The following is a 25,922-nucleotide window of genomic DNA, read 5'->3' on the forward strand; positions in this document are numbered from 1 at the left end:
TGACTGTTAACTGGTTGATTGACTTGATTGTATTGTGTGTCAGGACACCTTTGCTGCTGTCAGTACTGAGTGGACACACAGACTGTGTTTACTCCCTGCTCAACAAGGGCGCCAACGTGGAGGCCAAGGACAAATGGGTGAGGACATCCCCACACTGTGGGGTAAGTTACACCGACTCTACCTCAGATTAAGTGTCCCCTGTCTGGGGACTCTCTCCTTGTGCTGGGTATTGTGGGCACTCCTGGTTTGGAATCCAGTTCTGTGAAACACAGATGCTTTTGTTGGAATACCTTTACTCCCATGGCAATGACCCTTGATTTTGACAAAGCCTAGCATAAACTGAAGGCCAAGCATAAATGTTGAATCAAATTTATATGGTGTTGTTCTCTACCTTACATCATTGTCAGTCTCTCCTCATCCAGAGCTGCTGGTGATCAGAGAGAAGAAGAGGAAAGAAGGACTCTGGGGGCCTACACAGCTGTTTGGTTTCTGTCTCTAATATAACTACACGTTCATCCACTCATCAAAGGATGAGGAGCTCCTTCAGCACTCGTCATTCGACTAAGCTCTGCTTCTGCAGGGATTTTACGTAAGGTTGCAAACCCCTGACTGACTACACATTCATCTCCTCATCAAAGAATGAGGGGCTAATTCAACACTTCCTCCAGCTATGCCCTATATCTGTGGGTGTTTTTCAGCCTTACATAAGTTTTCTGAAATTCAGTAGTGACTGACTCCTCTGAGACTCCCATTAACCCCCTCCTCTCTGGTAGTGTGGAGGGATTGTGGAAATGAGAGAAGCGGAGGGACCAAGTGCTGCAAATGAACTGAGACCTTCTCTTTTTTCCATCTTTATTTGAGCATGAGGACTTAATTTAAGCTTTTTTAGTCACAGTTAATTCATTGTGAACAAAAATGAAAACAGGAATAGATGGTAAGAATCACCCATTATACATCTTAAGATTCAGTGAGCACTTCCTGCAACAGACAGACCTCTGGGCGCAGGCCGAGTTTTGATCTATTTTCTGTGAGGGTGACCTCTCACTCTTAAGGCCTTGTCACACATTTTGTACCTGATTTTGAGACCAGCAATCAAGGTGCAGGTTTTACTCCTACAACTCTTGTCTTTAAAGAATCACAGCACTGCACTGTAAACTGAAGCGAGATGCATGTATGTGTGTTAACATGTGAGCAAGAAAAAGCAAGTAAGAAATGTAGCTCTTAGAGATGGAATATGTACTGGCCTCTTGGTGCAATGTCAAAATGATTCTTTGCAGTTGATAATGAATACATTTCTTTTTGCCACATCCCCCTGGTTGTCATCTTTGTCATCAGCCAGTTAGATGGCATGGATTTGGGTGGTAATGGCATTTTGGTATGGGAATAAGTCTTGTAACCTGGTGATTGTGGGTTCAGAGCCCAGATAGGACACTGCTGACATACCACTGAGCAGGGCACTTAACCCCCCTGAGTATGTTCAAGGTTCTGACCTCTGATGTAGATAGTGTATATTGTTACATTACCAAAAGTGACATGCAAGGTTTTCTGCAAGTTTACTCATCATCTTTCTCGTAGACTCTTCCATACAGCACTGCTGTCACAAGTCCAGTGGCCATTCCTTTTCGAGTCATGTAGAATTCACTTTTGCTCTCCCAGCCAGATTCATCTGGTCTGTCAAGTGTCATCTCACTGCCTAGAACACCAGGGTAGATATGGGGTGTGCTGAAGGTTCCCTGTAGCCTGAAATCAACCACTGTCTGTGCATTCTCAATCTCACCTCCGCAACTCCCAAATTCTGTGCCAGTGCACCTCACTAAGGCACACACCTCCAAGTAGTATGTGCCATGGACTACATGAAGCCCCTGGAATGCCCCCAGTGCATAAAGTTCTTCCTCAGGACCAGACCTCTGAAACCACAGGTGGCAGCAGAGTGAGCCGTCACACACCTTTAAGTTCCCCTCAACGCCTCGCAGAGGTACAAATGTGAAATTGTCATACATCATGATGGAGTTGAATGTGTTTGCTTCAGAAATCACTCTCTCACTGCATCCCAAGTCCTCTGCCAGGCAATGGTCTGACTCCGTGCTTTTCTTCTGTTCATGCACATCAAACTGTGAACCACTCATAGACCAGCTAGGATCTGCATGTTCCTCTGCAAGTTCCTCCGATCTACTCCTGTGCTTAGAGTGCCCAGAGAAAGGAATCAACTTCAGCCTAGAGCTCTCTTCTCCATCCTCCATCATAGAGGGATCTAAAACTGGCACTTTGCTCACCAGTAATTTCCCTGTCTCTCGCTCCATATCATGGTGGCACACAGCATGCCAAGGTGTAAATATCCCACTTCCAGTCATTCCCAGGTCTTTTGCCTGTATATTGGCTGCAAGCAATGTGATCCCAGTTGCATAGGAGAAGGACTGTTGAAATTGAACAGCAGCCAGCAGGGGGAGCTGGTTCATCCATGCTGTTGGGAACACAAACTGCCTCACACCCATATCCTTCACTAAGGTTAAAACAGGCTCATAGAATAGCGTGTCAAAGCAAGTGAAGACCCCAAATTTGCCTGCAAACGGGGTGGTGAAAGTGATGTGTTCACACTCAGGTGGAGTATCAAAGGCAGCCTCGAAATAAAGGTTCTGCTTATGATATCGCGCTATGAGGGTTCCATTGTCACTAAATACAACGTCTGTGTTGAACTGGTAACGGCCATCCGGTGGACAGTGGGGATCAGTTAAGTTGTCACAGTCTTGGCGATCAGGCATGTTGGCCACCAGAAAGAGATGGTTCTTCTGAGCCATACAGCTTAGACGCTGAAGGACCTGTCACAAATGTTACAACAATTTTTGTTACATTTCAGTAGGAGCAGGTGATTGATGGCCTGAGAGGAGCCATCCTATAACTTTCGCCTTAAGTGTTAAACTCTATACATATAGGTAAAAGACATAGATTGATTGGCTTATTCCTTTTTTTTGTTGTTGTTGTTTATATATTAACTGGATACAACTCTTGCAAAACATCAAACAACAGACTTTGCCCAGTGTCAGATATAAGAACAGTGCTTGACACAGGGAACATTTGTTAGATGAAAATGTTTAAATCACTGTCATTTAGTTATTAAGGTTTTAACTCTACCTCTGTGTTTGGGAATCTGTCTGGTTCTGTGCAAGGATTCCAGGTAACCACTCTGGGGTCTGGAACTGTTTCAAGGTAACCAGCAATAGATGTTCTCGTGAAGTTAAAGCCCTGGATGCCATCTTCTGGAAAAACTATAATCTGGGCAGCCTGAAAATGAGTAAATAAAATTAATAGCGAAGGTAATATGGTCAAACTACTCTGTCCTTGTTAAAGGGATGTTATGGTTATTAACTTCTACACATTTTAGCATCCTGTGTTACCGTTAATACTACTGATATTTCAAAGGCTTTAAAGAGGTTTGCGCTCTGCTAAGAGATTCTCCTTCCGAAGCAAATTTCACATCATACGCTGAATACACAGAGTTGAATACTTTACTGTGATACCGCCATATACAATAATATGACACAACAACAGCAATAATATTCAAAGTGGACCGTTTCACCTGTCTTGCCGCTGAAGCGGCTTGCACCTCGAACACGTCTAAGTTCTTGCTCATGTGCGCCAGTGCTGCTTCTCTCTCATTTGGAACATGAGGTTCAGGGTTCAGAATCACACGATGTTCATAAACTGCTGCAACGTACGATCGAACCTCTGCTTTGACCACAAGGCTTTCACTCAGGAATAATGCCACAATGGCACCGGTCAGTATGAGGACAGCCATGAATAGGACAAGTTACCTCTGCCTAGTTGAGGAGGGAGACGTTATTCCCAAACCACAAAACCCAAAGGAATTGTCCGGACAAAGTTCAAAACATTAAGCCAAAACTGACCGATCGACAATGCACAATTTCACGTGAAAACAGAATGGTGTGAACAATGTTTACAAAAAAACCTTAATTTTCTACCTTTAAGTTTACAACTTTACAAGTTAAATTAATCCCAAAAAACCCAACAACAAACAAACAAACAAAAAACCGTTTTACCGTCGATGGCCGTGAATAAGTCGGGCATGTCCCCTCTTCTGATTTCTAAACACACCGCAGTTAATACTAACCTGACTCGCTCCTCATGTGTCACCTGTGAGGTCGTACAGCGATTGGACAGGCTGGCGCATGTACGGCTGTTATTCACTTGAGGTGCTTTTATCTCCTACGGTCACTTCCATTTCCACTTCCTGCTGTCAATTCTCTTGAGAGAACTGGGTGAAATTATTGGTCCTGTGGGGGGCACTGTTGCCCTAGCACAAATAAATCCCTGGTTCGAAAATTAGGTGCTCTTAAGTACCCCGTCGTAATTCTCACTTTTGAGATAATGGTTAAATGAATTATCTAAATACAAGTTAAAAAGGTCGCACCAGTCTGAACGTGAACATGATACCTTGATCATCAGAAGTTAAAGCTGCTTTCTGTGTTTGCTGTGTCATACATAACCTTGTTTTGGTTATTGACGGTGGTGTCCTCGCATTTTCCCAGGTCCATGTGCTTGCAGTTGCACGGTCTAAGTGGAATCATAAGATGATCTTACCATCGGGAGATTAAGAAAAACAAGACTCAGCACCGTGATGTTGTGTTAGCTTGAGCTGTCGGGAGAGATGTCCAGACAGCGATCCAAAGGGATCTGTTGTGGTCTTTGACTCTTACTGAATATGAAATGTGAGGGGCAGAAAATTATTTAAATGAAGAGACAGCTGACTGTGTACTGCTCCTTAGACTGTGTCATGAATTTTGATCATTAAAGGGCAACTTTATTTTGTGAGTGTAATTTTTCTTCATTTTGATTGACACTCCTAAGAATTCATCTTATAAAACGTAACTGGTTAATATTTTGAGCATAAGTTTGAAAGACAGTACATAGCTACTTTTCTGTGCGTCGTTTTATTATTTTGATAAACAACAATTTTTGTGCTGTAATAACACACTGGTCAAGTATGGTAACAACACGAATACTGAGTATAAATATATATTTCTTCACTATGTGAATTCATTGTCCCTTTACAAGGATAATGATGAAATACTGAGGAGTAGCATAGCTAGAAGTCAGTTGAATAATTTACAATACAACATCCACCGACTGAGAACAACAAGAGATGTATACACTTCGGTCACACAAAAGACCAGTGTACGCCAAACAAAACAACTAGGGGTAGACAGTGAGATAGGAGTCACGAAGACAAGAACACCAACGTTCCAGAAGAGCTCAGTTAGGTCCTGGCTGCCATCCATAAACAACCACTTTCATAATACTGTGTATTTAATGTGTGGTTAAATTCCTGTCTTCTGTCATCTCAGCCAACACTGAGATGGCTTTAGTCTCTGAGTCACAGTTCACATATGGAGGGGACGAGAAGTTGACACAATGGTTTTTCTGGCACACAAATTTTAAGGGTTTTGCTGAGCCCATTTGTGGAGGGCTTAAGGTTGTTGAGGTTTATCCTCAAACACTTTCGAGGAGCAACACTGATGGCGAAGGGGGTGTCACAGTGTACAGGTCAGTCTCTGCGTCTCTTTCGTCTGTGTGCTGAAGGGACAGTCTCTTGAGTCTCTTCCCTAAGAGATCGCTTTTCTGGATGATTCTGGTGTTGGTAGTGTTGTCGTGCTTTCCTTCAGCTCCCTCTGCCCTGTCCCCTGAAATACATACACACACACACAAATAACTCACTCAGAAGCATTCCCATACAAATTTACTACTACGTGCATTCTCAGATAGATATCTGGGATTAGCTAATGACTCTAGTGCTTATAGATTGGTAATCACATCTAAATAATAAAAGAGAGAGAGAGAGAGAGTTTAATCATGCATAACATCCCTGTTGCTGATACACACTCACCTCGTTCCTGGTCACATTCTGGTGATGAGGCTCCACTGCACTCACTGCGCGGACCCAGCACTGGAGAGACCTGCCCAAAGCCCTCCAGAGAGTCTGATCCTGGTAGTTCCAGTGTGCCAGGGCTTGGGGAGGGAGGAGATGATGACATGGAGGAAGATGTGGGGTAGGGGTAAGGGCAGGAGGATGAGAGCGTGTATGTGGAAGAGGAGGAAGAGGAAGGGTATGGACAGGGCAGATCCACGGGGGCTGTGGAGCAGGAGCTCAGACTGCAGGTGGACTGAGTCTCAGGATCCTCCTCTGACACAGTACCATTACAGCTCTCTTCCTCAAAGGTCTCCGACATCACTGCAGCGCACACACACACACACACACACACACACACACACACAAACACGTCAGACATACAGCATTCCCTCAGGAGTTAAACATTGTATCCAAGTAAAGTCTGATTTCTTACTCATTTAGAGTATACTGATAGCAGTTAATCTATTTTTTTTTTCTAACGACAGCATGACAAATGCACGACGTGCTTCTTTCCTTCACGTTCAAGATCGCTCATGCTCCATCATGCTCCTTGAACTGAGAGAAGAACGCCTGTCTCTGGATCCCATTCAAACTAATCTTTTACGTAACTGTAACGTACCTCATCAACAGCACCTAAACTATTTGATAAATTCCATGAGCTAAACTTATGATTCAGTGACTCACTCGATATGCCATCGGACTCCATTTTAAAGTTGGAAATGTCATCCGCACCGCTCCCATCGCCCTCAGCCCCGACACCGCAGCCCCGCGGGCCCATGGCCGAGAGGCGTCGACGCGCATGGATCTCGTCCGAGATGGCCTCGAGGTTCCGCAGGGCTGTCCTGTACTCAGCTTTGGCCTGTGCCAACTTAGCCTGACGTTCATCCACTCTCCGCTTCAGTTGCTGAAATACGATGATAAGAGAGAAAAACGGATGTTGAGAAGACAAAGTACTGCCGGGAAATGTACGCGGGCAATATCTAGCACATTTATATGTGGGGGATTAAGATTTACATTCAAATTCAAATTTGTTTATTTCAAAACACATACTACATAATATACATAGTAGACAAGCTAATAAATCTGTCGAGACAGTGAATCACAGAGTTCAACCTGCCTTCAAGAACAAACTGAGTACATGTATCTTAGTTGTGTCACCTCGAAAAAAAAAAAAAAAACCTCTTCACATACCTCGAGCTGAAGGTAATACTTTGCCTTTAATTCGAAATATGGCCTGTGGGGGGAGAGAGAGCGAGTCAGATCTGAGTCAACATTAACCGCACTGTATAAATTGCTATGGCAACGTCGGATCCCTGAAAAAACAACCCTCCATTGCAGCGAGCAGCTACATTCCACAGTCCCTCTGCAAGGGAACAAGCTGAGCCACATCTGGACCACATCAGTGAGGCCCAGCAGAGGAACGCAACACTGAACAGAGACGCCCAGGGTGGAGTAGGGGAACAACTTACAGTTAAAAACATACTGCTCTTTAACTTTACTGTAGTCTCAGTCCACACAGACTGAAGAGTTTGAGTTTGATTTTGTATGGTTTTTTGGGGGGTTTTTTTGTTTTTTTTTAAAGTGGCTTGGTGTTACTTTTATTCTCAAGATATGATTTCATGTTAAGAGATTAATACATGCGTGTCGAGATTCAGAAGAGAGAAGAAAATCCATGTCCTCGTTAGAGCTGTCTAGCATTTTAAGTAGGCCCCAAACCACCAAGCCCCCAACTGTGTCCATATAAGCATATCTTATAACTGATTGCTATACTAAGGATGTCGACTGACCTGGATTTATTGATGGCACGTTTGAGTTTCTTCTCCAGTTGTCTCATATGATTGATTGCTGCATTGTACTTGGCTGCAGTCTCCCTGTGCTCCACTTCACTGCGTGTTCTGCTTTGCTCTGCTTCCATTACCTGGAGGCAAAAGAGAACATCACCCAAAATATTAGCATATATTCTTTAAGATTCACGCTGAAAGCTGAAAACCAATGCATTAACTCTCTATAGTACAAGCTTTGTGTAGCTATGTACAGATTAATGGCTAATATGGCTAATAATATGGCTAATATGAGCACCAATATTAATGAAGCAATCACGAAGCATTTTGGTGGTATATTATTTCATATCATTTCACACATAACCTTGAGTTGAATCATCTACAGTGCGTTTTATGGGCTAGGCTGACTGTCCCATTTAACAATTGTCCTTTGCAACCATTATCTCTGCTGTATGTCCTCACTGACCCTTTGGGTGGCATGGTTAAGCATCTCCTGCCATGCAGAGTCAAACTGCCTGCTGTCCTCCTCCAGCAATCTCTCCTCAGCCAAGGCAATGGTCTCCTTAGCTGCCCGCAGTATCTCAATCGCCCTCTGGAACTCCTGTGTGGCCCTCTGGGCCTCCACCTGGGCCTGTGGGATAGAGCACAGGGTGAGAAGGGGACAAGGAAGGGGTATAGCATGGTACAACTGGGAACACTTCAATCATGTTTTAAAATCTATTCTACAGGTTAAACAATTTTTAATTTTTCAGTTCAATTGATTTTTTTTTGTTTCTGGTATGTTTCCGTACTATTACTGTTTCACGAGTCATTAATGTGACCACTGTGAGATTCTAACATCACTGCATCATTCCTGACAGAGAGACGAGAATCCAGAGAGCTTTAGTGATCTCATTTGGCAATCTGTCATCCAATCAGTGCATTGTCAAACAAAAAAAACTTTCAGGGTTGTGAAGAAAACAGAAAAAACTACATCTTATACTTAATTAGAATGAGATACATTCACTGTTCAATTTACTACACATCTGTACCCAGTGTATGATGGTGGGTTTCTGGGCTCGCATGATCACCTTTATTCAGTAAGAGTCACTCATAAATAATTTACATATATTTTCTGCTAAGGAATTCATAAAGAAAACTGGCACACGCCGAGATGAGAAAATGCTGTATATTTCATAAAGCTCTCTCCTCTCCGGGTTAAAGTCCTCTGCTGATGAAACACTGAGCCAAATCCAAACCCTTCCCCCTTCAAACATGACAGTGTGCTAAGCTCAGAGGAATGTGAAGAGAGACAAGATTATCTTAAGCTCTAATTCTGAGATACCAGCCTCATTAGTGACCGACAAAACCAACAAACAAATGGGAAGGCCAAACAAAGACAACCAGCCTCTCATTTCCATCATAAAAGAATGATTATCGTTCTTTTACTTCGGTCATCTCTGGCATTTCTAGCTTTGGGGAGTGAGGGGTGGGGGGTGGGGGTTTGGCCTTGACAGAGGAGGCTGTAAGACGCTTGAGGGCCAAAGTCTTAAGGGCAGTTTATGATGAAAGAAAGAACAATCAAAAATTTGGCTTGCACTGCCTTGAGTTCACGTTCCTCTCTCACTAAACTTAAAAGAATAAATCATGATTTGTTTGTGCAGCAGAGGGTTCCTTTCACCCCTTCCTCTGTGCCCTACATTTCTTATTTCTGCAGAAGCAGAGACGACGGCCATCGCTGAGAGGGGGCTGTCCACGTCACAATGCCGCAAACCTATGAGTCACCCTCTCAAATGTCCCCACCTTTGCCTACAGCGGAACGAAAGGACCCTGACCAAATCCGATCTTCCACTCTGCATCCAGAAGTCTTTGTCCCTAATGGTCCTCGGTTCCACATCAGATCCCACGGTCAACTTCTAGGCTCTTTGGGACAATAGGTCTTCTCCACGTTCAAACAAAGGCACCATTTGTTCCACTAGCATTGCACAGATGTAATGGTATGTGTCAGAGTGGGCTCTGTACATAAGGTCGATGCCTCAACACCCCCTTAAATTGACTCATTTGAATAGTTCTTTACATCAACACAGAGCTATTCTACAGTGTCATTGGCCTTTGTCTTAGAAAGTGCATTGTGTTCTCTGCAAATACATAACAACACATTAAGAGTATTGTATTAGAATTTGGAATTACCCAGGACAGTCTATGACTTCATTATAGTTTTGGGTCTCAAGCTCCATAAAAACAATTCATCCTGGGGAGTCATATCTAGTTTGAGTTGATATCTAATATGACTAAGAAGAACAAGGTTATATTGTTGAGAAGTGAATTTATTCGGCTACTGCTTTTGTGTTGAGAACACTTTGTTTTTAGAGACTGCTAGGGTCACCAGGATGGAGGGGGGGGGCTGATTTATGAGTCTGAGGTCACCTGCTGGTGCTGTTGCATAACACCAGCTGGCCAGTACTCCTTTAACCCTACCCATTCCCCAAGGACAGCTGTTGCTTTACTTGAATACATGCCTGGCATTCTGGTAGAGGTTTAATATAACCCTCTCTATCTAAATAGAATGAAGTGTGATAATTATTTTTCTAATGGCTAAGTGTCTGGGACAAAACATTTTATAATGACCCTGGAAATCTTAGAACTTCAAATGACACATTTGTTCCTCAGCCGTTTGACTTGTTCTCATTTTAACAATCCAAAATGTGTATTCTGCATAACTGGCCTTAATATTTAGCTGGAAACCTTAGTGGACCTGGTGAATTATATTCTATGTTCTCCTTCAGATTTTACTGCCTTGTTAAAATGAAACCCTGTAAACTAAACACCATTAACAAAACAGTATTAAATCAGGATGGACTTTTCCCGCCGGGCACGTCTCCGGGGTTAAGACTAACCAAGACAAAGTTAAGGAGTAGCCTGAGAAAAGACTCCCACCCCTGTTTCCAAGATAGGGCATGAATGAGAAGCCATTCCGAACGTAAACAACCAGGCATTTAACAGTAGTGCTTGTTTGCCTGTTGGCATTCATCTTTTTCCATGAGTGCCTCTCCTTGGTGAACTCCAAAAATCCGCTGCTACTTGAAAGGAAGAAACAGCCATTTACTACCCGTTTTATATGTCGCTGTATTCTAAGCTCCGGTTAAAACAGTCCAGTTGGAGTCAAACAGAGTTTCCTAGCCACTCTGAAGGCTTTGACCTATTTCACTGTGAGTCTGAACACTAGGATGATGTATATTTCATGAGAAGGAACGCCTGGCACCAAAATTACACTAAATAAATCACTTCTCCAGGTTCAGTTGTCAAGGAGCACCTAGTCGTTCCCAAAATCCTCCTGACCTAGAAAAGAACCAACCTGACCCATTTTCTCCTAGCCTTCTATGAAAGTCAATGTGAGTTCATCATCCTTCGCTGAAAGAGGAAGTGGACTGGAACAGCTTCCTCTGAGCTATTCAAATCAGACAGAGTAGAATAATACACAAACCAGTTTCCTCTGAAGACAAGTATTTTAAGATAAACCCTACACTTCAACTTCCTGTGCAAACATCTGCATAAGTGTGAGCTTATGCAATTACAGACAAAGCAAATATTCCATTCTATCAGCTATATATGATAACAGCGCTATTGGTGCCTTGTTGTACTGGCCCCACTCTCAAATGCCACACATCAAGGTCATTCATAACAGAAAGAGTGTGGACCAAAACCATCCTCATAATGAGGCTTGTGCTATATAGGTAGGTGGAGCCTTAACCTCTATCAAACTGGAAAGTCCAATCAACACATCCTCTTTTTCAAGAGCATTTCTTCTGTCCATTAAAAAAAACCCTTTTGTCCCCTTTTCTCACAAAGTGCTGGTAGTGTAGTTAGGGACTTTCTCTCATTGCATAATTTACAGACTTCTCTAGGTCTCTGTCTTCGATATGAAAAAAAAAAAGACACGAAGACCCTGCTGCTAAACCGTCTCAACAGTATTCTTCAAATCCACACAGGCAGCTCTCCCTCGTCGAAGAGAACTGACTACCAGTCAGCACCAAAGTTCAGAAAAACAATGCAGAATGCTGAGCAAACAAAGCACTGGGTGTGGACCTGTGCTACAGGCTTTCATCGGAAAGAAAGAAAAGCAGAGAGGGAGGGGGAGGTGACAAGGAGAAGAAGGTGAAAAAAAGAGAGAGGGATTTAGACAGCAGGAAGAACCAAAAACCAGATTTTTTTAAATAGGGAAACTGAAAGGCAAAGAAAAGACAGAAGATTTAGAAATGAGAGAAAGCAAGCTGTGTGCATGGACTCTGTCTGACTGGACCAGAAAACTCCCTTACTCTGTGCCTCTGTAAGACAGCAGGATACTAGTGAGGGAGTGGGAAGGAAGGAGGGAACGGGAGGTTTGCATGATGTTTTTACGGGACTTCACTCTATGCAAACCAGAATCACGCATTGTCATGAAAAAAACCACACATGATTTCCAGTCAAGGTCATCCCACAGAATATTCCTTTAGATTATGTGCTTTAGGGTAGATTTGGCAGCGTGACTAGAGAGTCCAATAGAGTCATGACGAGAGAATCCTAATCCCCCAGAGTCTCACGTGTTTATCCAATCATCTCTCACATAGAGCCTGAGTGGCCAGTACTCACGTGCTGGTGTGACAGCACGCAGATGCCACTTGACTGGCATTCAACTCTGTCTGACCCAAGAACTAGAGCGGCAGGTCCTGCTGAGCTGGGTAGGGGGTAGGCATTAAATAAAGCCCTGCGGTCTCACATAGAAAGCCCTTCGTACAACAGTCTTTCCTCTTCTTTTCTCATCCCTCCACATATTCATCTTTACTATCTATCTATGTATCCATCTATGTATCTGTCTGTGTATGTACGTAAATAAGCATATGTGTATGTATGTACTGTCTATCTATCTATCTATCTATCTATCTATCTATCTATCTATCTATCTATCTATCTATCTATCTATCTATCTATCTATCTATCTATCTACCTATCTTATCTATCTATCTATCTATCTATCTATCTATCTATCTATCTATCTATCTACCTGCCTCTCTCTCTCTCTCTCTCTCTCCCTCTCGCTCTCACTCTCTTTTTCTCTCTATGTATGTGGTTAGGAAGCTTGGCCCAGCTATAATCAGCACTAAGGTATGTCAGTCTGTTATGGTATTGTTCTGTGCTTGGTTCTGATTAGCTGGAGAAGGGGAGTTGTGGCTGTGACTGACAGTTAGACATGTGTGCAGTTCTGGATGTTTGTCTCATAGCAGTGACAAAGCAGACAGTAAAAGTGAGAAAGCTGTGAGCAGTGAGGAGCTCAGAGCAGGAGGACATGTGAGCGTTCAGAATCTTTACGAGTCATCAGAGGGCAGTCACATGAGAGAATCCAAACAGGCATGTTTGTGTTTACCAACACAAACAAAAACACCTACACAGTGCGTAGTGACACATGCTCCAGCTCGCAGCTGCAAACTTGAAAGACCTTATTTTATTAAGCGAATTTGATATTTCAAGACAAATACACAGAGCAAAATATTATAGTCAAATACCCATATATTCATCAGTAACTACTGAGTAATACTTTAATTCTCTGGGTAAAACTTAATTGTTAAATCTGAATAAATCCAGGGCTGTCAACCTGAGATGTTGCATTTTATGCAGAGAGAGCGAAAAATGACACTATAGGCCTGCAAAATAATCCATAGTGGGATTAAGTGAACCAGGTGGATTAGAATGTGTATGTGTGACAGCAATGTGCCCAGCATAAGCCTGTGTTTAAAAATAGATCAAGAGTGTGAGAGTTGCTGGGCTGGATCCTGAGAAAATCTTATTTAAAGAGACCCATAACACTGAAGTCATTCACAACTGATCAACAGCCCTTCCACCTCCCCACTACTAGCATTGCCTTCACTCCCTTTACGGCGTTTTGGTGACGCTTTGTTCACATGCATCTGATCACATTGTACTGTGTTTGCATTTGGTTTGTGTTGTTTTAACTAGTGTCACCGTCATAAGACATGACTGCAAGGACAGTGTAAGTCACTAGTGAATGTGTCGGTCACGATCATTACAATTATCAGTGTAGAGGTGAAATTGATGTAAATCAGTCTGTTAAATGAATAAGTGTGAATGTGAACCAAAGCAGGGGAGTTACAATACAATGTCTTAAAATTCTGCCAGAGCAACAGTGCAAACATTTCTCCAACTCCAATATGCATGTTTTTCTGTAAGAATGTAATCAACACACGAAACAGAAGAGAAGAGAAGAGAAGAGAAGAGAAGAGAAGAGAAGAGAAGAGAAGAGAAGAGAAGCGAAGAGAAGAGAAGAGAAGAGAAGAGAAGAGAAGAGAAGAGAAGAGAAGAGAAGAGAAGAGAAGAGAACAGAGCAGAACAGAACAGAAAAGAAGAGAAGAAATTGAGAAAATTGTTCATTAAAATGGCTGCATATGTTAGAAGGTATGAGATGGATAATGGACGTGACCTCTGTACGCAAAGGAACAGGCTAATCACCGTCACACGATGAGGGTAATCACGGCTTAATGACAGAAGCCCCCCAATCAGACTTGAGTCATGCCTTCACATGAGAGACAGACTAATTAGTCACTGCATCTGTCTATAGATAGCACAGCAGGCCTACGCATACGCTTTTCCATCAGTGGCAAGAAAAGACACTTCCAGTTTTGAAAATAACTTATTTCTGCCGAAGCCCAAAGCACTGGTGAAGGGGAGAACTGATCTCTATCCACTGCCTCATAAAGCAAGAACTGAACTGTTAGGTTGGTTTGCAAACATAATTCCTGCCCTGGTGCACACGCAAGAGGTCCATTCATAATTGAATGGCAGGCACTCACCCTAGAGACTGTGGTAGTGGATGGAGTAGTGGCGGAGGGGGGAAAAGATAGGGAGGGTATGTGAGGTTGAGTGTCGAAAGTAGAGCAGATCTTTTTTTAAAAAGCTATCCCAAGTAGCTACCTCAAAACAGCTCCCTAAGTTATACCGCTGGACGCTGAGAAACATAAAACCAGAGCCACATAATATCATCGTTCATTTAAGGTGAGGTGTTGTATTTCCCTTAGTCAGAGAGAATTAACGGGCTGTGAAACCACCTGTAGTGTTTAGCGCTGAGACGTTACGTTTTGTAAAGTTATGTTACCGGACTTTCCAGTACAAATCAGCTTAGCATTATCTAAACAACACTATAATGTTTTGCATTAGTGGAGGGTGAATGCAAACGTCATCATCATCCACTGATTATGTTATACAATTCTGACTGACACAAGCAACTAAGGGAATGGACTAGTCACACCACTCTTCATACAAGAGCTTATTCCTGATTATCTGAATAATGAATGATTATTTAGCCATAGGCCATTAGTGGCTTCGTTGGAGTTGTGCGGACTCCCTTGGCAACAACCAAACATCCAACAATTCTCATCTTGTTAAAGACTGCTGGCTGAGTACACAGAGATTTAAATTGTCTGACAGGATCTATAAGGGTGTTTCGCGTTGTTCTTATGCAAGTCTGGATCCTGGATTCACACATGGTGGTGAGTCATTGCGGGAAAGCTGCATTACATAATAATCGTGAGGTCAGAATAACTCCTTTGAGTGCAAACACCAACGTGCATCGATGTTACCCTTTCAAATAGTTTTGTGTCTTGTGTTTGGCCTACCAACTCCAGCTGAGAGTCCCTAAAATCACATGGACAGGAAATCTGAGACTCTGCAAACCTGCCAAACTTTATAACTATATCCAGAGTCAAGCTGGGGTTTTCCACTGCAGACCATTCCACAAGAACTCGATGTTTCAACAGCTCACCTGTCGAGCCACTCTCCTGGCTTCCCAGTAAGGTTTAGACTCCTCCACTGCCTTGCCAATCTTCTTCACCTGCTCATCTAGTTTGACCGTGGCCTCGACGAGGACAGCACGGAACCTTTGCCTTGAGTCCTGATGGAGAAAAAGACCAAAGTGCAGTCACTTACATAGCTGTGGTTGTGATTAAGGCCAAGTTAACATCCGGTCTACGGTTACTCAGTGAGAAATGAAAAACTATTCAGGATGTATAATACACTACTACTGGCAGTCCATGAAACCCAGTGAATGTTTAAACAATCATAACCTGATTGAATGACTATCACTGGCTGCACAGGATACAACAATAGAAAATACAGCAGATCAGAGAGCTTCTTTAAGGTAATTCAATCTGTACGTATTGTATTTGTATTATACAATATCTGTATTATATCTGTATTACACAGATACTTGTTGTCATGGGCTGTCTGAGAGCCTACACCAAACATCCTGAGAGGATAATTAATCTCAGACTGCTTACATATTCAGGACTTATTTTCTCTTTTTTGCTTAGATTCCTTTTTTTTTTCCTTTCGGCTCTCTCCTCCTTCTCCCCCCAAATTCACTGCACACTGCAGTTGAGTAAAATTCATAGAAATGAAACAGTTTAGAAGTCAAGCTTCCTTCAAAAGAACTGTGTCAGCTAATTCAATTCTGCACTAATCTAGTTAACATGGAATCTACACCCTTCTTTCCTTAAACAGAAAAAATCTAACCTTGAACAGAGAGGAACAAGTACGTTCTATTGCACAAAATTTCCAACTGGACTATTTAAAACAGTCCCTGTCCCGACATCTGTCGCTCTATAATATTTCAGTGAGAAATTGGGCTCTCTGTTTGGAGACTGCCAGATGAATGCCGGCATCCGGTTTTGACACAGTCCTGAAGAGCTGTGACATCTGTATCCTTCCCCAACAACACAACAAAAGAGAAACAGACGTCAGAAGGATCCTGGCTTCCTCTGACATCACACATCCTTGTCGTTTTGGATGGCCAAGGGAAGCCAAAACCAGGGACGTGCGTGGAGTGTTGCAAGAGACCATTTTTGACAAATTTCTCCAGTATTTTAACATCCACAAGTAAAACCACATGAGCAACACAAAGTCAGCAAACAATGTAGGGGGGGAGTGAGCAAGGTTCTTTACAGGGGAGAGTATCTGTGCTCCTTCCATATAGCTCAACTGTAAAGAGATACGAGAGAAAATCAGCACTACCCCGAGACCGGTTACAGTCTAAAAAAATCTCCCTCTCTGTGTCGTGTAAAAAACTGTAGGCTTTGATTTATGATTTTGGCTACTATCCAAAGCACTTATGACCCACTTCTCATTCCTTACTCTTTCTTTACTTAGAAGGGGATAATGAAGACCAGTGGTTCTCAACTCCAGTCCTGGGGGGGCCACTGTCCTGCACGTCTTTGTTTTGACCCTCCTGAGCTCAGGACTGACACATCTGATTCCACTGATCAATTCATCATTAAGCCCTCAATTAGCTCAATTAACTGTGATAATGAAGAGTTAAAACAAAGATGTGCAGGACACTGGGCCCCCAGGACTGGAAATGAGAACCACTGATATAGACAGTATAAAACTGTGCTAATTATGGTCAAATAAAGCTCTGTGGTTGCTTATTTTTATTTTTTGAGTCTTGTCCACCAGCTTATCTTGCTGTGATGTTCTAGTGCTTGTATTTAACAGTTAAGTTGACATTATGAAATAAGAAAATATTGAGATAAATGCTTTTCAATGCTTGTTCGGCATTAATCTACAGAATGTCAGCTATGTGTGATGAAGGTTCTGCTGGTTTGAATGTGGGGGGAGGGAGTGGCACAGGCAGCGAAGTCTGGGAGAATTTTTCCAAGCAGGAATTCCTCCTGCCAGCATTCGAGCAGATACAATGACACTACAAACAAAGTATGCAGTAAAAAGACAGAGCGGGCCTACCTCCAACTCTGTCTCCCATTTGTTGATGTCATCTGTAGATTGATTCAGTTTCTCCAATTCACCCTGTTGATGGTTTTGTAGAAAAACATAATGATGTGAGAGAGAGAGACAGAGAGAGAGTGATTGGGGAGTGCAGTGACTGAGGTTTCCCAATGTCAACATAGAAGCAACATCTGGAGACCATTAAGCGAGCAATAAAAAGCTGAAATTTAAGTACTGAACTATCCTTATAATGACGTTTTACAACCCTATAGATGTTTCATGGTCCTACATTTGCTACCATTTGTTTTTGTTTGGGAAATTAAAGCAAAGACAAAATTTAAAAAGTCACAGACATACCTCTGTTCTTCACAAATTATTCTATTTTTCCATTTTATATAGGCGACAGACGTGGCTTCTAATTATTGTCATTTATATCGTACCACAGTTTATATTTAAATTTAGGCCTACAGACAAGTTTGAGTTCCTCTTGTTTTTGTGAACAAATTGGGGGGCGGTCACATTTCACAAGTACGACACATTTCACTTGGGAAAATATCATCCGTGCTTGTAGCAGTTCACAGAATGTACTTTATTTCGATCGCGAAAGTGCTAATGTAATTATAATTTCAACGTTTGGAGCTTTATCAGACGACTTGAGTCGATTCGGCTCCGTCACTCAGCGTCTATCTGCTACACCAGACAAGTGGCGTCTCTCGCCTAAAGATAACCTTCACAGTATTCATTTAAGACCAGATAGTTTATTGTGCTTTTCATTTATAGACATACAGACACACGCAGACTGTGCGATTCAATGTTAAATACGATAAGGAATCATGCTGTAGGCTACTAATAAACTATTTCTTTTACGTTAACCTTTAATACACAGTATTTTCAATTTTGTTAAGCGCAACATATTGCTTTTCTCTGAACCGATTTAAATAATTTTACGAACTTTGATGTTACCTGAATTCGGGGATCCACCTCCTCCTCCTCAGGAGATTCTGAATCTTCGTCAGATTTATTTCCCTTTTCCAAATTGTCCATTTTGGTGAATTTTGTGTAATAGTCTTCGAGATTGTGAACAAAGCAAATATCCGCGCGATCGCAACACGATCTTCAGGCAGACATTCTCCTCCGTCCACCACTAGCACTGCTGTAGTCCATCGTCAAGTCCTGCGCAAATTCTTAAAACGTCAGTTCAGAAGTATGGTTCATGTAGTGAACATTTTGATACAATATGCGGTTTTGGAATTACCACACGTTGCCCTTTAGCATAGATTAGAACTGAGTGACAGTGGAGGAGGAGAATAGCGGACAAGCACTCATATTTGACCCGCCCCTCTGGTAGACAGCCCCTCTGGTTCAAACACAAGAGGGTAGACGCCTGAAGTATCTGAGAACCGAGTCGAATCAAATATTAGATAAATATGGGCTATTTCCTTTGCTTGACTTTTGCAATATACATATGAGCATAGAAGAAAGTGTTTCTTTGGCAACAATATAACTTGACTTGCAAAATTCGGGAGAAGTCTTTTTTAATTGTATATCCTAGAAATCCATTTCAACTGTGGTTACGTGTACATAACGAAATTATACATGCGCAGCACACTACACCACTAAACTAAACACACACACACACACACACACACACACACACACACACACTATAGGGTCCTGCTGACCTAAGGGCTTTGTTTTCCACTCTGGCATCAGGACAAAATTGGTGTCACTATTCCGTTGTAGAGGCAGATCCAGTCCACGTGAGTGACATCTGAGAGATAGAACATTTATTTAATGTCATTGTCGCCAGCCAACATTCTCTCTCTCTCTCTCTCTCTCTCTCCCTCTCTTGTAGACACACACTCTCACAATCCCTCTTCCATCAGTCTGTTTAGGTCAGCACATTGTTATGATGCTTGTGTTGCTGCTGCTCTATTTAAACAAGAGGGACTAGGCCATGTGATGGAGCATGTTCAATGCTTGTTGGACTCATCTGTCTGTCCACAAATGCAAGGGAAGGAAATGGGATGTCTGACCCTGAATACACAGGATAAAAACAGGCATAATGCCTTTTGGATTAGAATACATGCCATGCAGAACATCAGGACCTGTGAAACTCTGCAACATTCAAAAAGTGCTGCCAAAGAGTTCAAAAACTTGAGTTAAAATGTTCACGAATGGCCTTTAAGTAGTCAGTTATTTTACTTTTTCAAGTATGAAGACATAAACACTACTTGGAAAATGTCACCTCATTTTGCAGCCAATAATTGTTAAATACAGAAGAGAAGCTTGCATGTTCCATTTTTCTTTTCATTTTTTTCCTTCTCTGTATTCATGGAAAATACAGGATGCAACATGTGAAATTAACAGAATTATGGTCAGTTCTGCAGGGCATTCTGAATTACTTTACACAGGGTAATTATATTATAATTATATTTTTCCCTCTCACTAGCAATGCTAAATTGCAGTAGATTAGTTCAGTTGAAGGACAGATTAAATGCAGTGTGAGCAATCAGCTGAACTGAATAAATGCACAGTAAAGTTCTGTTTCAACTGATGGTTAGACAGTGTTTTTACCTTTTGCTTGAACTCACTCTAAGAGCAGCCTGTACTGACACAGGGACCGACATTGAAATAGACTGGAATGCTTTGTCTAGCCGTGCACACTGTCAGAGTGTTAGTAGGTCGGGAAGACTTGCGACATTCTGCCTTGTGTGTTTGTGTGCGTCTGTGTCTGTGTCTGTGTGCATGTGTGTGTATGTGAGGGCTAGTGTGAGCATGACCCATGAGCCTGTGAAGATTCTTTGACTTTACTATCACGGTGCTGTCAAATTGATGGATGGAGTTTTCATAGTGAGCAATCACACAAGAGCTGTGTGCATCTGACTGTTTTGCAGAGACATTCAATCCTTACTGATGCAGTCCCAAACTCTAATCTGAACTTTTGTGAATTTTAAGGGGCTCTTATTGGGCTTCTTTGAACACCTGTGTCTGTCTGTGAATTGAGTGAACTAAAAGGGAATCATGTATCATTTAATTCAATAAGTTTTTGATGCAAACACACCAACTGAACATTTGAACCCAAAATACAATAACCGTTGTGAATCTAATAGTTCCATTGCACCAATTTGCTGCTGACCAAACCCAAAAGAAAAGCTGTTGTCGCCACCTATAGGACGAAAAGACATAGTGCTGGACCTTCACCAGCAACCGGAGGAGATCTAAAAAGTCGTAATTAGGACATAACTTTAAAATGGGATTTATAAAATAATTTTAGCAACAACTTGGTAAATAAATAAATAAGTCAGTAAACAAAACGTCGCCTTGATGCATATCCCCTTCAAACTCTTATTTTTCTCACAATTTTTGAGACAATTTATGGAGTTAAATTGTGAGAAACATAGAGCTATTTAGACTGCATTATATTTTCAGAAACCTGAAGGTGTATTTTAACAGCTGAAGGTGTATTTTAAACCATTTAAGGTGTCATTGTCAGAAATTTGTTTCAGCTCCAGTATTCATGTCTCCACTGGCCATTTGTTTATACCTTGTCATTTGTCTACTAGATGTTTTATGAAATAATCACCTCATGCACTCCACTTACAAGAGCATTTTTAGGCACAATCCCAAGAAATCTCTCTGATCATTATATTTATGCTTCTATTAAATTAAAATTGACAGCATGACAGTTGTCGATGAAAACAAGTCAGTACTGATCTGGCGTAATATGTCAAAAAAAGGAGATTTCTTGTTAACACGCTGAGAGCAATAATGGCACAGAGCCTAACGATGACGGTGAGACAGTGTTTTCATCTGTCGTCATCGCGCTATGAGACAGGCGTTCCTCCCCAAATCATTGCCCAGTGCGTGCAATACTGAGAAACAAGCCCCAACGTGAGCACGGCGTTAGGGAAACGCGTTCAACGAGAGGGCAATATGCGACAGTGCTAGCGAGAATCTTTCTAAATCACCATGCAAACGGACCGTTAGGGGAAGCGGAGCGCCGTCAGCTTTTTTTTTGCACTGAACATCACACCGAGGGGGCACGGAAGACAACCGGCGCAACGGCTCCGCTTTGACCACTCAGGTGCACTGTAGACGAAGGATGGACTTCAAGCAGCTGGTGGACACCGCAGAGAAATGGTGCTCCGGCAACCCATTCGATCTCATTTTCGCGGAGGAGGTCGACGAGAGGCGGCTGGATTTCTATGCGGAGCCCGGAATATCTTTTTATGTCCTGTGCCCCGACAATTTGTCTGGCGGTACCGACAATTTTGTGAGTATGATATAACTGTGCACGTTTCACGAGAGGGAGGGGTGAGGAGACATTGCGTGCGTGCGTGCGTGTGTGTGTGTGTGTGTGTCGCTGATGTATACCATGTTATGGAATTGTTCCTGGTCGCAGGAGGCCAATAGGGGTTCGCGTTTACCTGTTTTCTTCAAGGCCAGTAAAATGATGTCACTCGGTTGTTGTCTGCAGTTTGGTGCACCCAGCTCAGCTTACAGTTGCTCGGCCTATGAGCTATCCCAGTATAAAGACGCATTAATCTCAGTGGAACCATACAATGTACTCGCGTACTCAAAGGGTGTTTTACGGATTAAAACGCTGTGCGAAGAATTTTTCTCCTCGTGGGCCGAGCTAGTTTAGGGCAGAGGGCGGGGAGCGGACTGCATCGGTGGCTCCGTTTTCAGAGTTGCTGGCGTCTCACAGCGACAATGCATTATGTCAGCAGATAGACTTTAAAGCCTGTACAGTTCTCCGACCGTGTGCGCTCCCAGGCTCTGTGTTCTCCTTCTCTAATGCAGATGACTCCTTCTCCTTTTGTCTGGTGATGCTTCAGTTTCGGGGAAAACAATGGTAACTTGACAAGCTTGCCATGAGCATCATCCAGTTACGCCCATGGGCTCATACAAAGAGACTGACTTATCAAAAACTGAAATCTTTTTGTGTCACAGATCACAGATTTACAAGTAGTTAATAGCTAGTTTAGTGACCTTACAGAATGAACATGCAAAGATAGAGATCTGTGACCAAAATTACAGCTATATCTATCTATCTATCTATCTATCTATCTGTCTGTCTGTCTGTCTGTCTGTCTGTCTGTCTGTCTATCTATCTATCTATCTATCTATCTATCTATCTATCTATCTATCTATCTATTTGTCTGTTTGTCTGTCTGTCTGTCTATCTATCTGTCTATCTAGCACACACACGCAGACATACATAACCACACACAAACACACCCCTATCCTGATATTCTAATTGGACTGCAGGATTGACTTCAGTATCACTGTAACTAAAGAGTAATTACTAAAAGCTTAGTTAGGTCAGCTTTCTCCCTATATTTTTATACTGAAGTGATCTTCCACACAATGGTGCAGAAATCCAAACCAAATGTACTCCCTCACACACACTCACCCAACCTACATTACCAAGCACTGGAGTCCCAAGGGCAGAGACCAGTGCCCAGAAATAACTCACTCATTCTGCAAGCCTACAGGAGGGGAGGGATCCAGCAGGGGCTTTGAACAGGGTCAGGGAGAGCATCCTGTCCCATGTCCAATCTGCCCCGGAGACAGCCCCCTGCTCTCCTGGGCCCTGACACATCAGATGTGGAGAACATTATATATATTTTTTTAATTCTAGCACATGGGTGTATAACGTATGAGCAGACTTACTCTCTGTCATGCAGTATTTTAGTTTGAATTTAAAGGACAGTTTAAGCTGTTTAGCTCATACTATTGACATTCAGCTCTGCTCTTTAAACAGCACTTAAATAGACTTCAGCGAGTCAGTGTTGGTGGGGTGTGTGTGCTGCTGCTGCTGCTGCTGCTCCTCAAATCTAATGATTGCCAACGGTGATCCATCACGCCAGAGCCACTAATCAGGAGCGTTGTGAGCAGTTGCAGAAGGGCAGTGACAGTGTCCTGGTGGCATGGGCTGTGCCTGTGGTCCAATGCCCATTTCTCTGCCTTATTGTGTGGTGGTATTGTCTGCAGTATGGTTAGAACTGGAATAATTATGGGGCCTCCAGCCTTTTTGAGTGGAAGTAAAAGAATAAAATGAAAGAGGGTGGGTTGAGCCTGCCCTTATCTGAATCCTTCATTGGAGTTTATAACTAGTCTTTTCATAGGTCTTCTGTTCGCTGGGTGTGCATTTTATTTTCTTTCTTATAATACTGAATATCGATGACGACAGAGTAAGAAAACCCATCCTCATTAGCACAGGATCTAGCTGTGCTTCATTTAAATAACAAGAACAAAAGGAGAACCGCACCATCATCTTTAGATATACTTCAGATTGTTTTAAAATACTGTACATTTTCACACAGCCTTGGTTTCAATTGAATTTACCCCAGTCATACATTAAACAGTGATTCAGCTGTCAGTAGAATTGCTTTTTACTTAGTGCTCTGTCTTATAAAAGTGCACTTGCAATTAACACTGAGTTTTCCATCAAACGTATGGGTGTATAGGCCATCAGCACACTTAAAGGCATGTATGGAAGCAACACAGAACACAGTGCTTTATTGCCATGGTGACAGTGTTTACTCTGTCTCTCATGGGTGCTGATATGACTTTGTTGCTTTTTAGAGGGCTGATTGTTACCTTGTCAGCATGTCTCATTTAATAAAACCACTGTGCACACACACCCACAACTACATACACCCACCTATCCATAGACACATATTTGCACTGAAACAGACACACTCCAGATGAAATAACTGCTCTGCTTTTCTTAGACTGTCAGATAAGCACCCTTTTGCATAATGCAAATGCACAGTATACATGACAATGTACATGAAATATTGCTTGTTGTTCCCTTAGATGGTCACTACACTAGCTAAGTTAAAATTGACTTGTTAGGCATCTAATCATGATGTGTCCTCCCTGTCTTGTAGATTTGAATGATATCTGTACTAAATGTGTGCTGTAGCTGATATAATCCCTGAGATCTGATCATCTACTCTTTTCATTTCAGCACGTGTGGAGCGAGAGTGAGGACTGTCTGCCTTTCCTGCAGCTGGCCCAGGACTACATATCTTCCTGTGGGAAGAAAACTTTACTGGAGGTCTTGGACAGAGTCTTCAGATCCTTCAGGCCTGTGAGTGTTCTGGACCATGTGTATTTACTTTGATTTTTTTGCATGCTTACCCCCGTGTCAGTTAACAGCTTTACGCTCACGTGGCTCCTCTTTGCTTCCTGTTGATATTAATGCAAAACTTCTCTGTGATTATACTGTTTTTGTGTAACGGTGCAAGACTAATTCACATTGCAACAATGTAGAAATAGTATCAAATGATTTTCAGTCCAAAGACTCTTTACGAATAATTTGACAGTATTCTATAGATACTGTGTTTGTGAAAATAAATATGCTTCATTTCCTCAGCTTCTTGGTCTTCCTGATATTGATGATGACACGTTCGAGCAGTACCATGCAGACGTGGAGGAGGAACCAGAAACAGACCACCAGCAGATGGGTGTTAGCCAGCAGTAAAACCCAGCAGGAGGGCCCTCTAGTGGGCAAGAGAGTCTCTCTTTCTCCCCTCTTTATCATTCACCAAGCCCTTCTCTCCTTTCGAATATAAATATACACAGCAAATTTGCCAGTGTTAAATGAACCTGGAGAGTGTTTATATATTATCTTGTGGGTGTGGATTATATAAACATTTTCTTTTTTTGCGTTAACATTAGTAAACACTCACCAGAAATATAATCATGGATGCATTGAGAAACAGTGCCCTCTTGCAAGTAACCGTAACACTGTAGGTGTTAATGTTCTTTGTTTAACAACTCTGAAACAAGCTCCACAACACCAGGAAGTTTCACAATGGGACATGATACTTGCAAATTTGCTGTGTGTACATACATATATGTGTTCTCTCTCTCTTTCTCTCTCTCTCTCTCTCTCTCTCTCTCTCTCTCTCTTTCTCTTTCTCTTTCTCTTTCTCTTTCTCTTTCTGTCTTTCTCTACACTTCTGTCTTGCACACAAACATGCTGGCCTGCTGTACTGCACCATTATGCCCTTTAACTGCTAAACAGCTTTGCCTCCCAAATAGGACACTCTCTCAATAGGCTTCTGTTCGGCCTCTCCCCCTGTCAGTTCAGTCAGTGGTGATATGGGAACACGTCCATTATCCTTCACCATTACTTCTCATCCATTAAACCCGTCTCAGCCTCACTGAGCACGTGCAGAATATTAAAGGCGGCAAGTTTCTTAAGTGTCTCCCACTGTTTAGGTCCAGTAAACAGTTGTTGTAAAAAGAGGTATTAGATTTACGCAGTGATTGATTGTGAATGTCTGGTAGTAACACAGATCAAAAACATTGAGAATGTATTGTCCGTGTGGAATGGAGAGAGAGATTGTCATGGTACTAATAAGGAAAAAGAAGGGGAAAAATGAGGGGGAGTTAACTTTAGATATGTGAAAGCAATCAGAGTGATGACAAGTTGTCAGCACTGGAGTGGTTGT

The 25,922-nt window shown here is 42.3% G+C and overlaps 3 protein-coding genes across 4 annotated transcripts; 1 reads left to right on the forward strand and 2 right to left on the reverse strand.

The window, feature by feature from the left end:
- Window positions 1–855: 855 nt before the first annotated feature.
- Window positions 856–4,156, reverse strand: LOC115825096 (biotinidase-like). Of its 2 annotated transcripts, none has more exons than XM_030788861.1 (4): window positions 4,127–4,156; window positions 3,575–3,815; window positions 3,130–3,279; window positions 856–2,816 (listed from the first exon to the last, which is right to left on the reverse strand). In XM_030788861.1, the coding sequence occupies exons 2-4, from the start codon at window positions 3,791–3,793 to the stop codon at window positions 1,554–1,556; spliced, it is 1,632 nt and encodes a 543-aa protein (XP_030644721.1). In that variant the 5' UTR covers window positions 3,794–3,815; window positions 4,127–4,156; the 3' UTR covers window positions 856–1,553. The 2 variants fall into 2 exon arrangements, with proteins under 2 accessions (XP_030644721.1, XP_030644720.1); XM_030788860.1 differs by lacking the exon at window positions 4,127–4,156 and adding an exon at window positions 4,056–4,103.
- An 887-nt stretch (window positions 4,157–5,043) lies between these two features.
- On the reverse strand, window positions 5,044–18,607 carry sh3bp5a (SH3-domain binding protein 5a (BTK-associated)). Its single transcript, XM_030788863.1, has 9 exons — window positions 18,412–18,607; window positions 17,467–17,529; window positions 15,494–15,622; window positions 8,171–8,335; window positions 7,711–7,841; window positions 7,115–7,157; window positions 6,608–6,827; window positions 5,900–6,244; window positions 5,044–5,696 (listed from the first exon to the last, which is right to left on the reverse strand). The coding sequence occupies exons 1-9, from the start codon at window positions 18,490–18,492 to the stop codon at window positions 5,506–5,508; spliced, it is 1,368 nt and encodes a 455-aa protein (XP_030644723.1). The 5' UTR covers window positions 18,493–18,607; the 3' UTR covers window positions 5,044–5,505.
- Window positions 18,608–21,553: 2,946 nt separating this feature from the next.
- mturn (maturin, neural progenitor differentiation regulator homolog (Xenopus)) lies at window positions 21,554–24,946 on the forward strand. The gene is made up of 3 exons (XM_030789496.1): window positions 21,554–21,724; window positions 24,431–24,553; window positions 24,839–24,946. Exons 1-3 carry the CDS (start codon window positions 21,554–21,556, stop codon window positions 24,944–24,946), a joined length of 402 nt encoding a protein of 133 aa, XP_030645356.1.
- Window positions 24,947–25,922: the final 976 nt, after the last annotated feature.

The sequence above is a fragment of the Chanos chanos genome, chromosome 12, assembly GCF_902362185.1.
Source record: "Chanos chanos chromosome 12, fChaCha1.1, whole genome shotgun sequence".
Taxonomy (NCBI): Eukaryota; Metazoa; Chordata; class Actinopteri; order Gonorynchiformes; family Chanidae; genus Chanos; species Chanos chanos.

Excerpts from the sequence above, each read along its gene's own strand:
- LOC115825096 (XM_030788861.1), bottom strand. The coding sequence starts at position 3,793 with ATGGCTGTCCTCATACTGACCGGTGCCATTGTGGCATTATTCCTGAGT. Across the intron at positions 3,280-3,574 it reads CCGCTTCAGCGGCAAGACAG|GCTGCCCAGATTATAGTTTT; the intron begins GTGAAACGGTCC and ends ACTCATTTTCAG. Across the intron at positions 2,817-3,129 it reads ACAGATTCCCAAACACAGAG|GTCCTTCAGCGTCTAAGCTG; the intron begins GTAGAGTTAAAA and ends CATTTGTGACAG.
- sh3bp5a (XM_030788863.1), bottom strand. The coding sequence starts at position 18,492 with ATGGACAATTTGGAAAAGGGAAATAAATCTGACGAAGATTCAGAATCT. Across the intron at positions 15,623-17,466 it reads AATGGGAGACAGAGTTGGAG|GACTCAAGGCAAAGGTTCCG; the intron begins GTAGGCCCGCTC and ends TTTCTCCATCAG. Across the intron at positions 8,336-15,493 it reads CCAGGAGAGTGGCTCGACAG|GCCCAGGTGGAGGCCCAGAG; the intron begins GTGAGCTGTTGA and ends TCTATCCCACAG.
- mturn (XM_030789496.1), top strand. The coding sequence starts at position 21,554 with ATGGACTTCAAGCAGCTGGTGGACACCGCAGAGAAATGGTGCTCCGGC. Across the intron at positions 21,725-24,430 it reads CTGGCGGTACCGACAATTTT|CACGTGTGGAGCGAGAGTGA; the intron begins GTGAGTATGATA and ends TTTTCATTTCAG. Across the intron at positions 24,554-24,838 it reads TCTTCAGATCCTTCAGGCCT|CTTCTTGGTCTTCCTGATAT; the intron begins GTGAGTGTTCTG and ends TCATTTCCTCAG.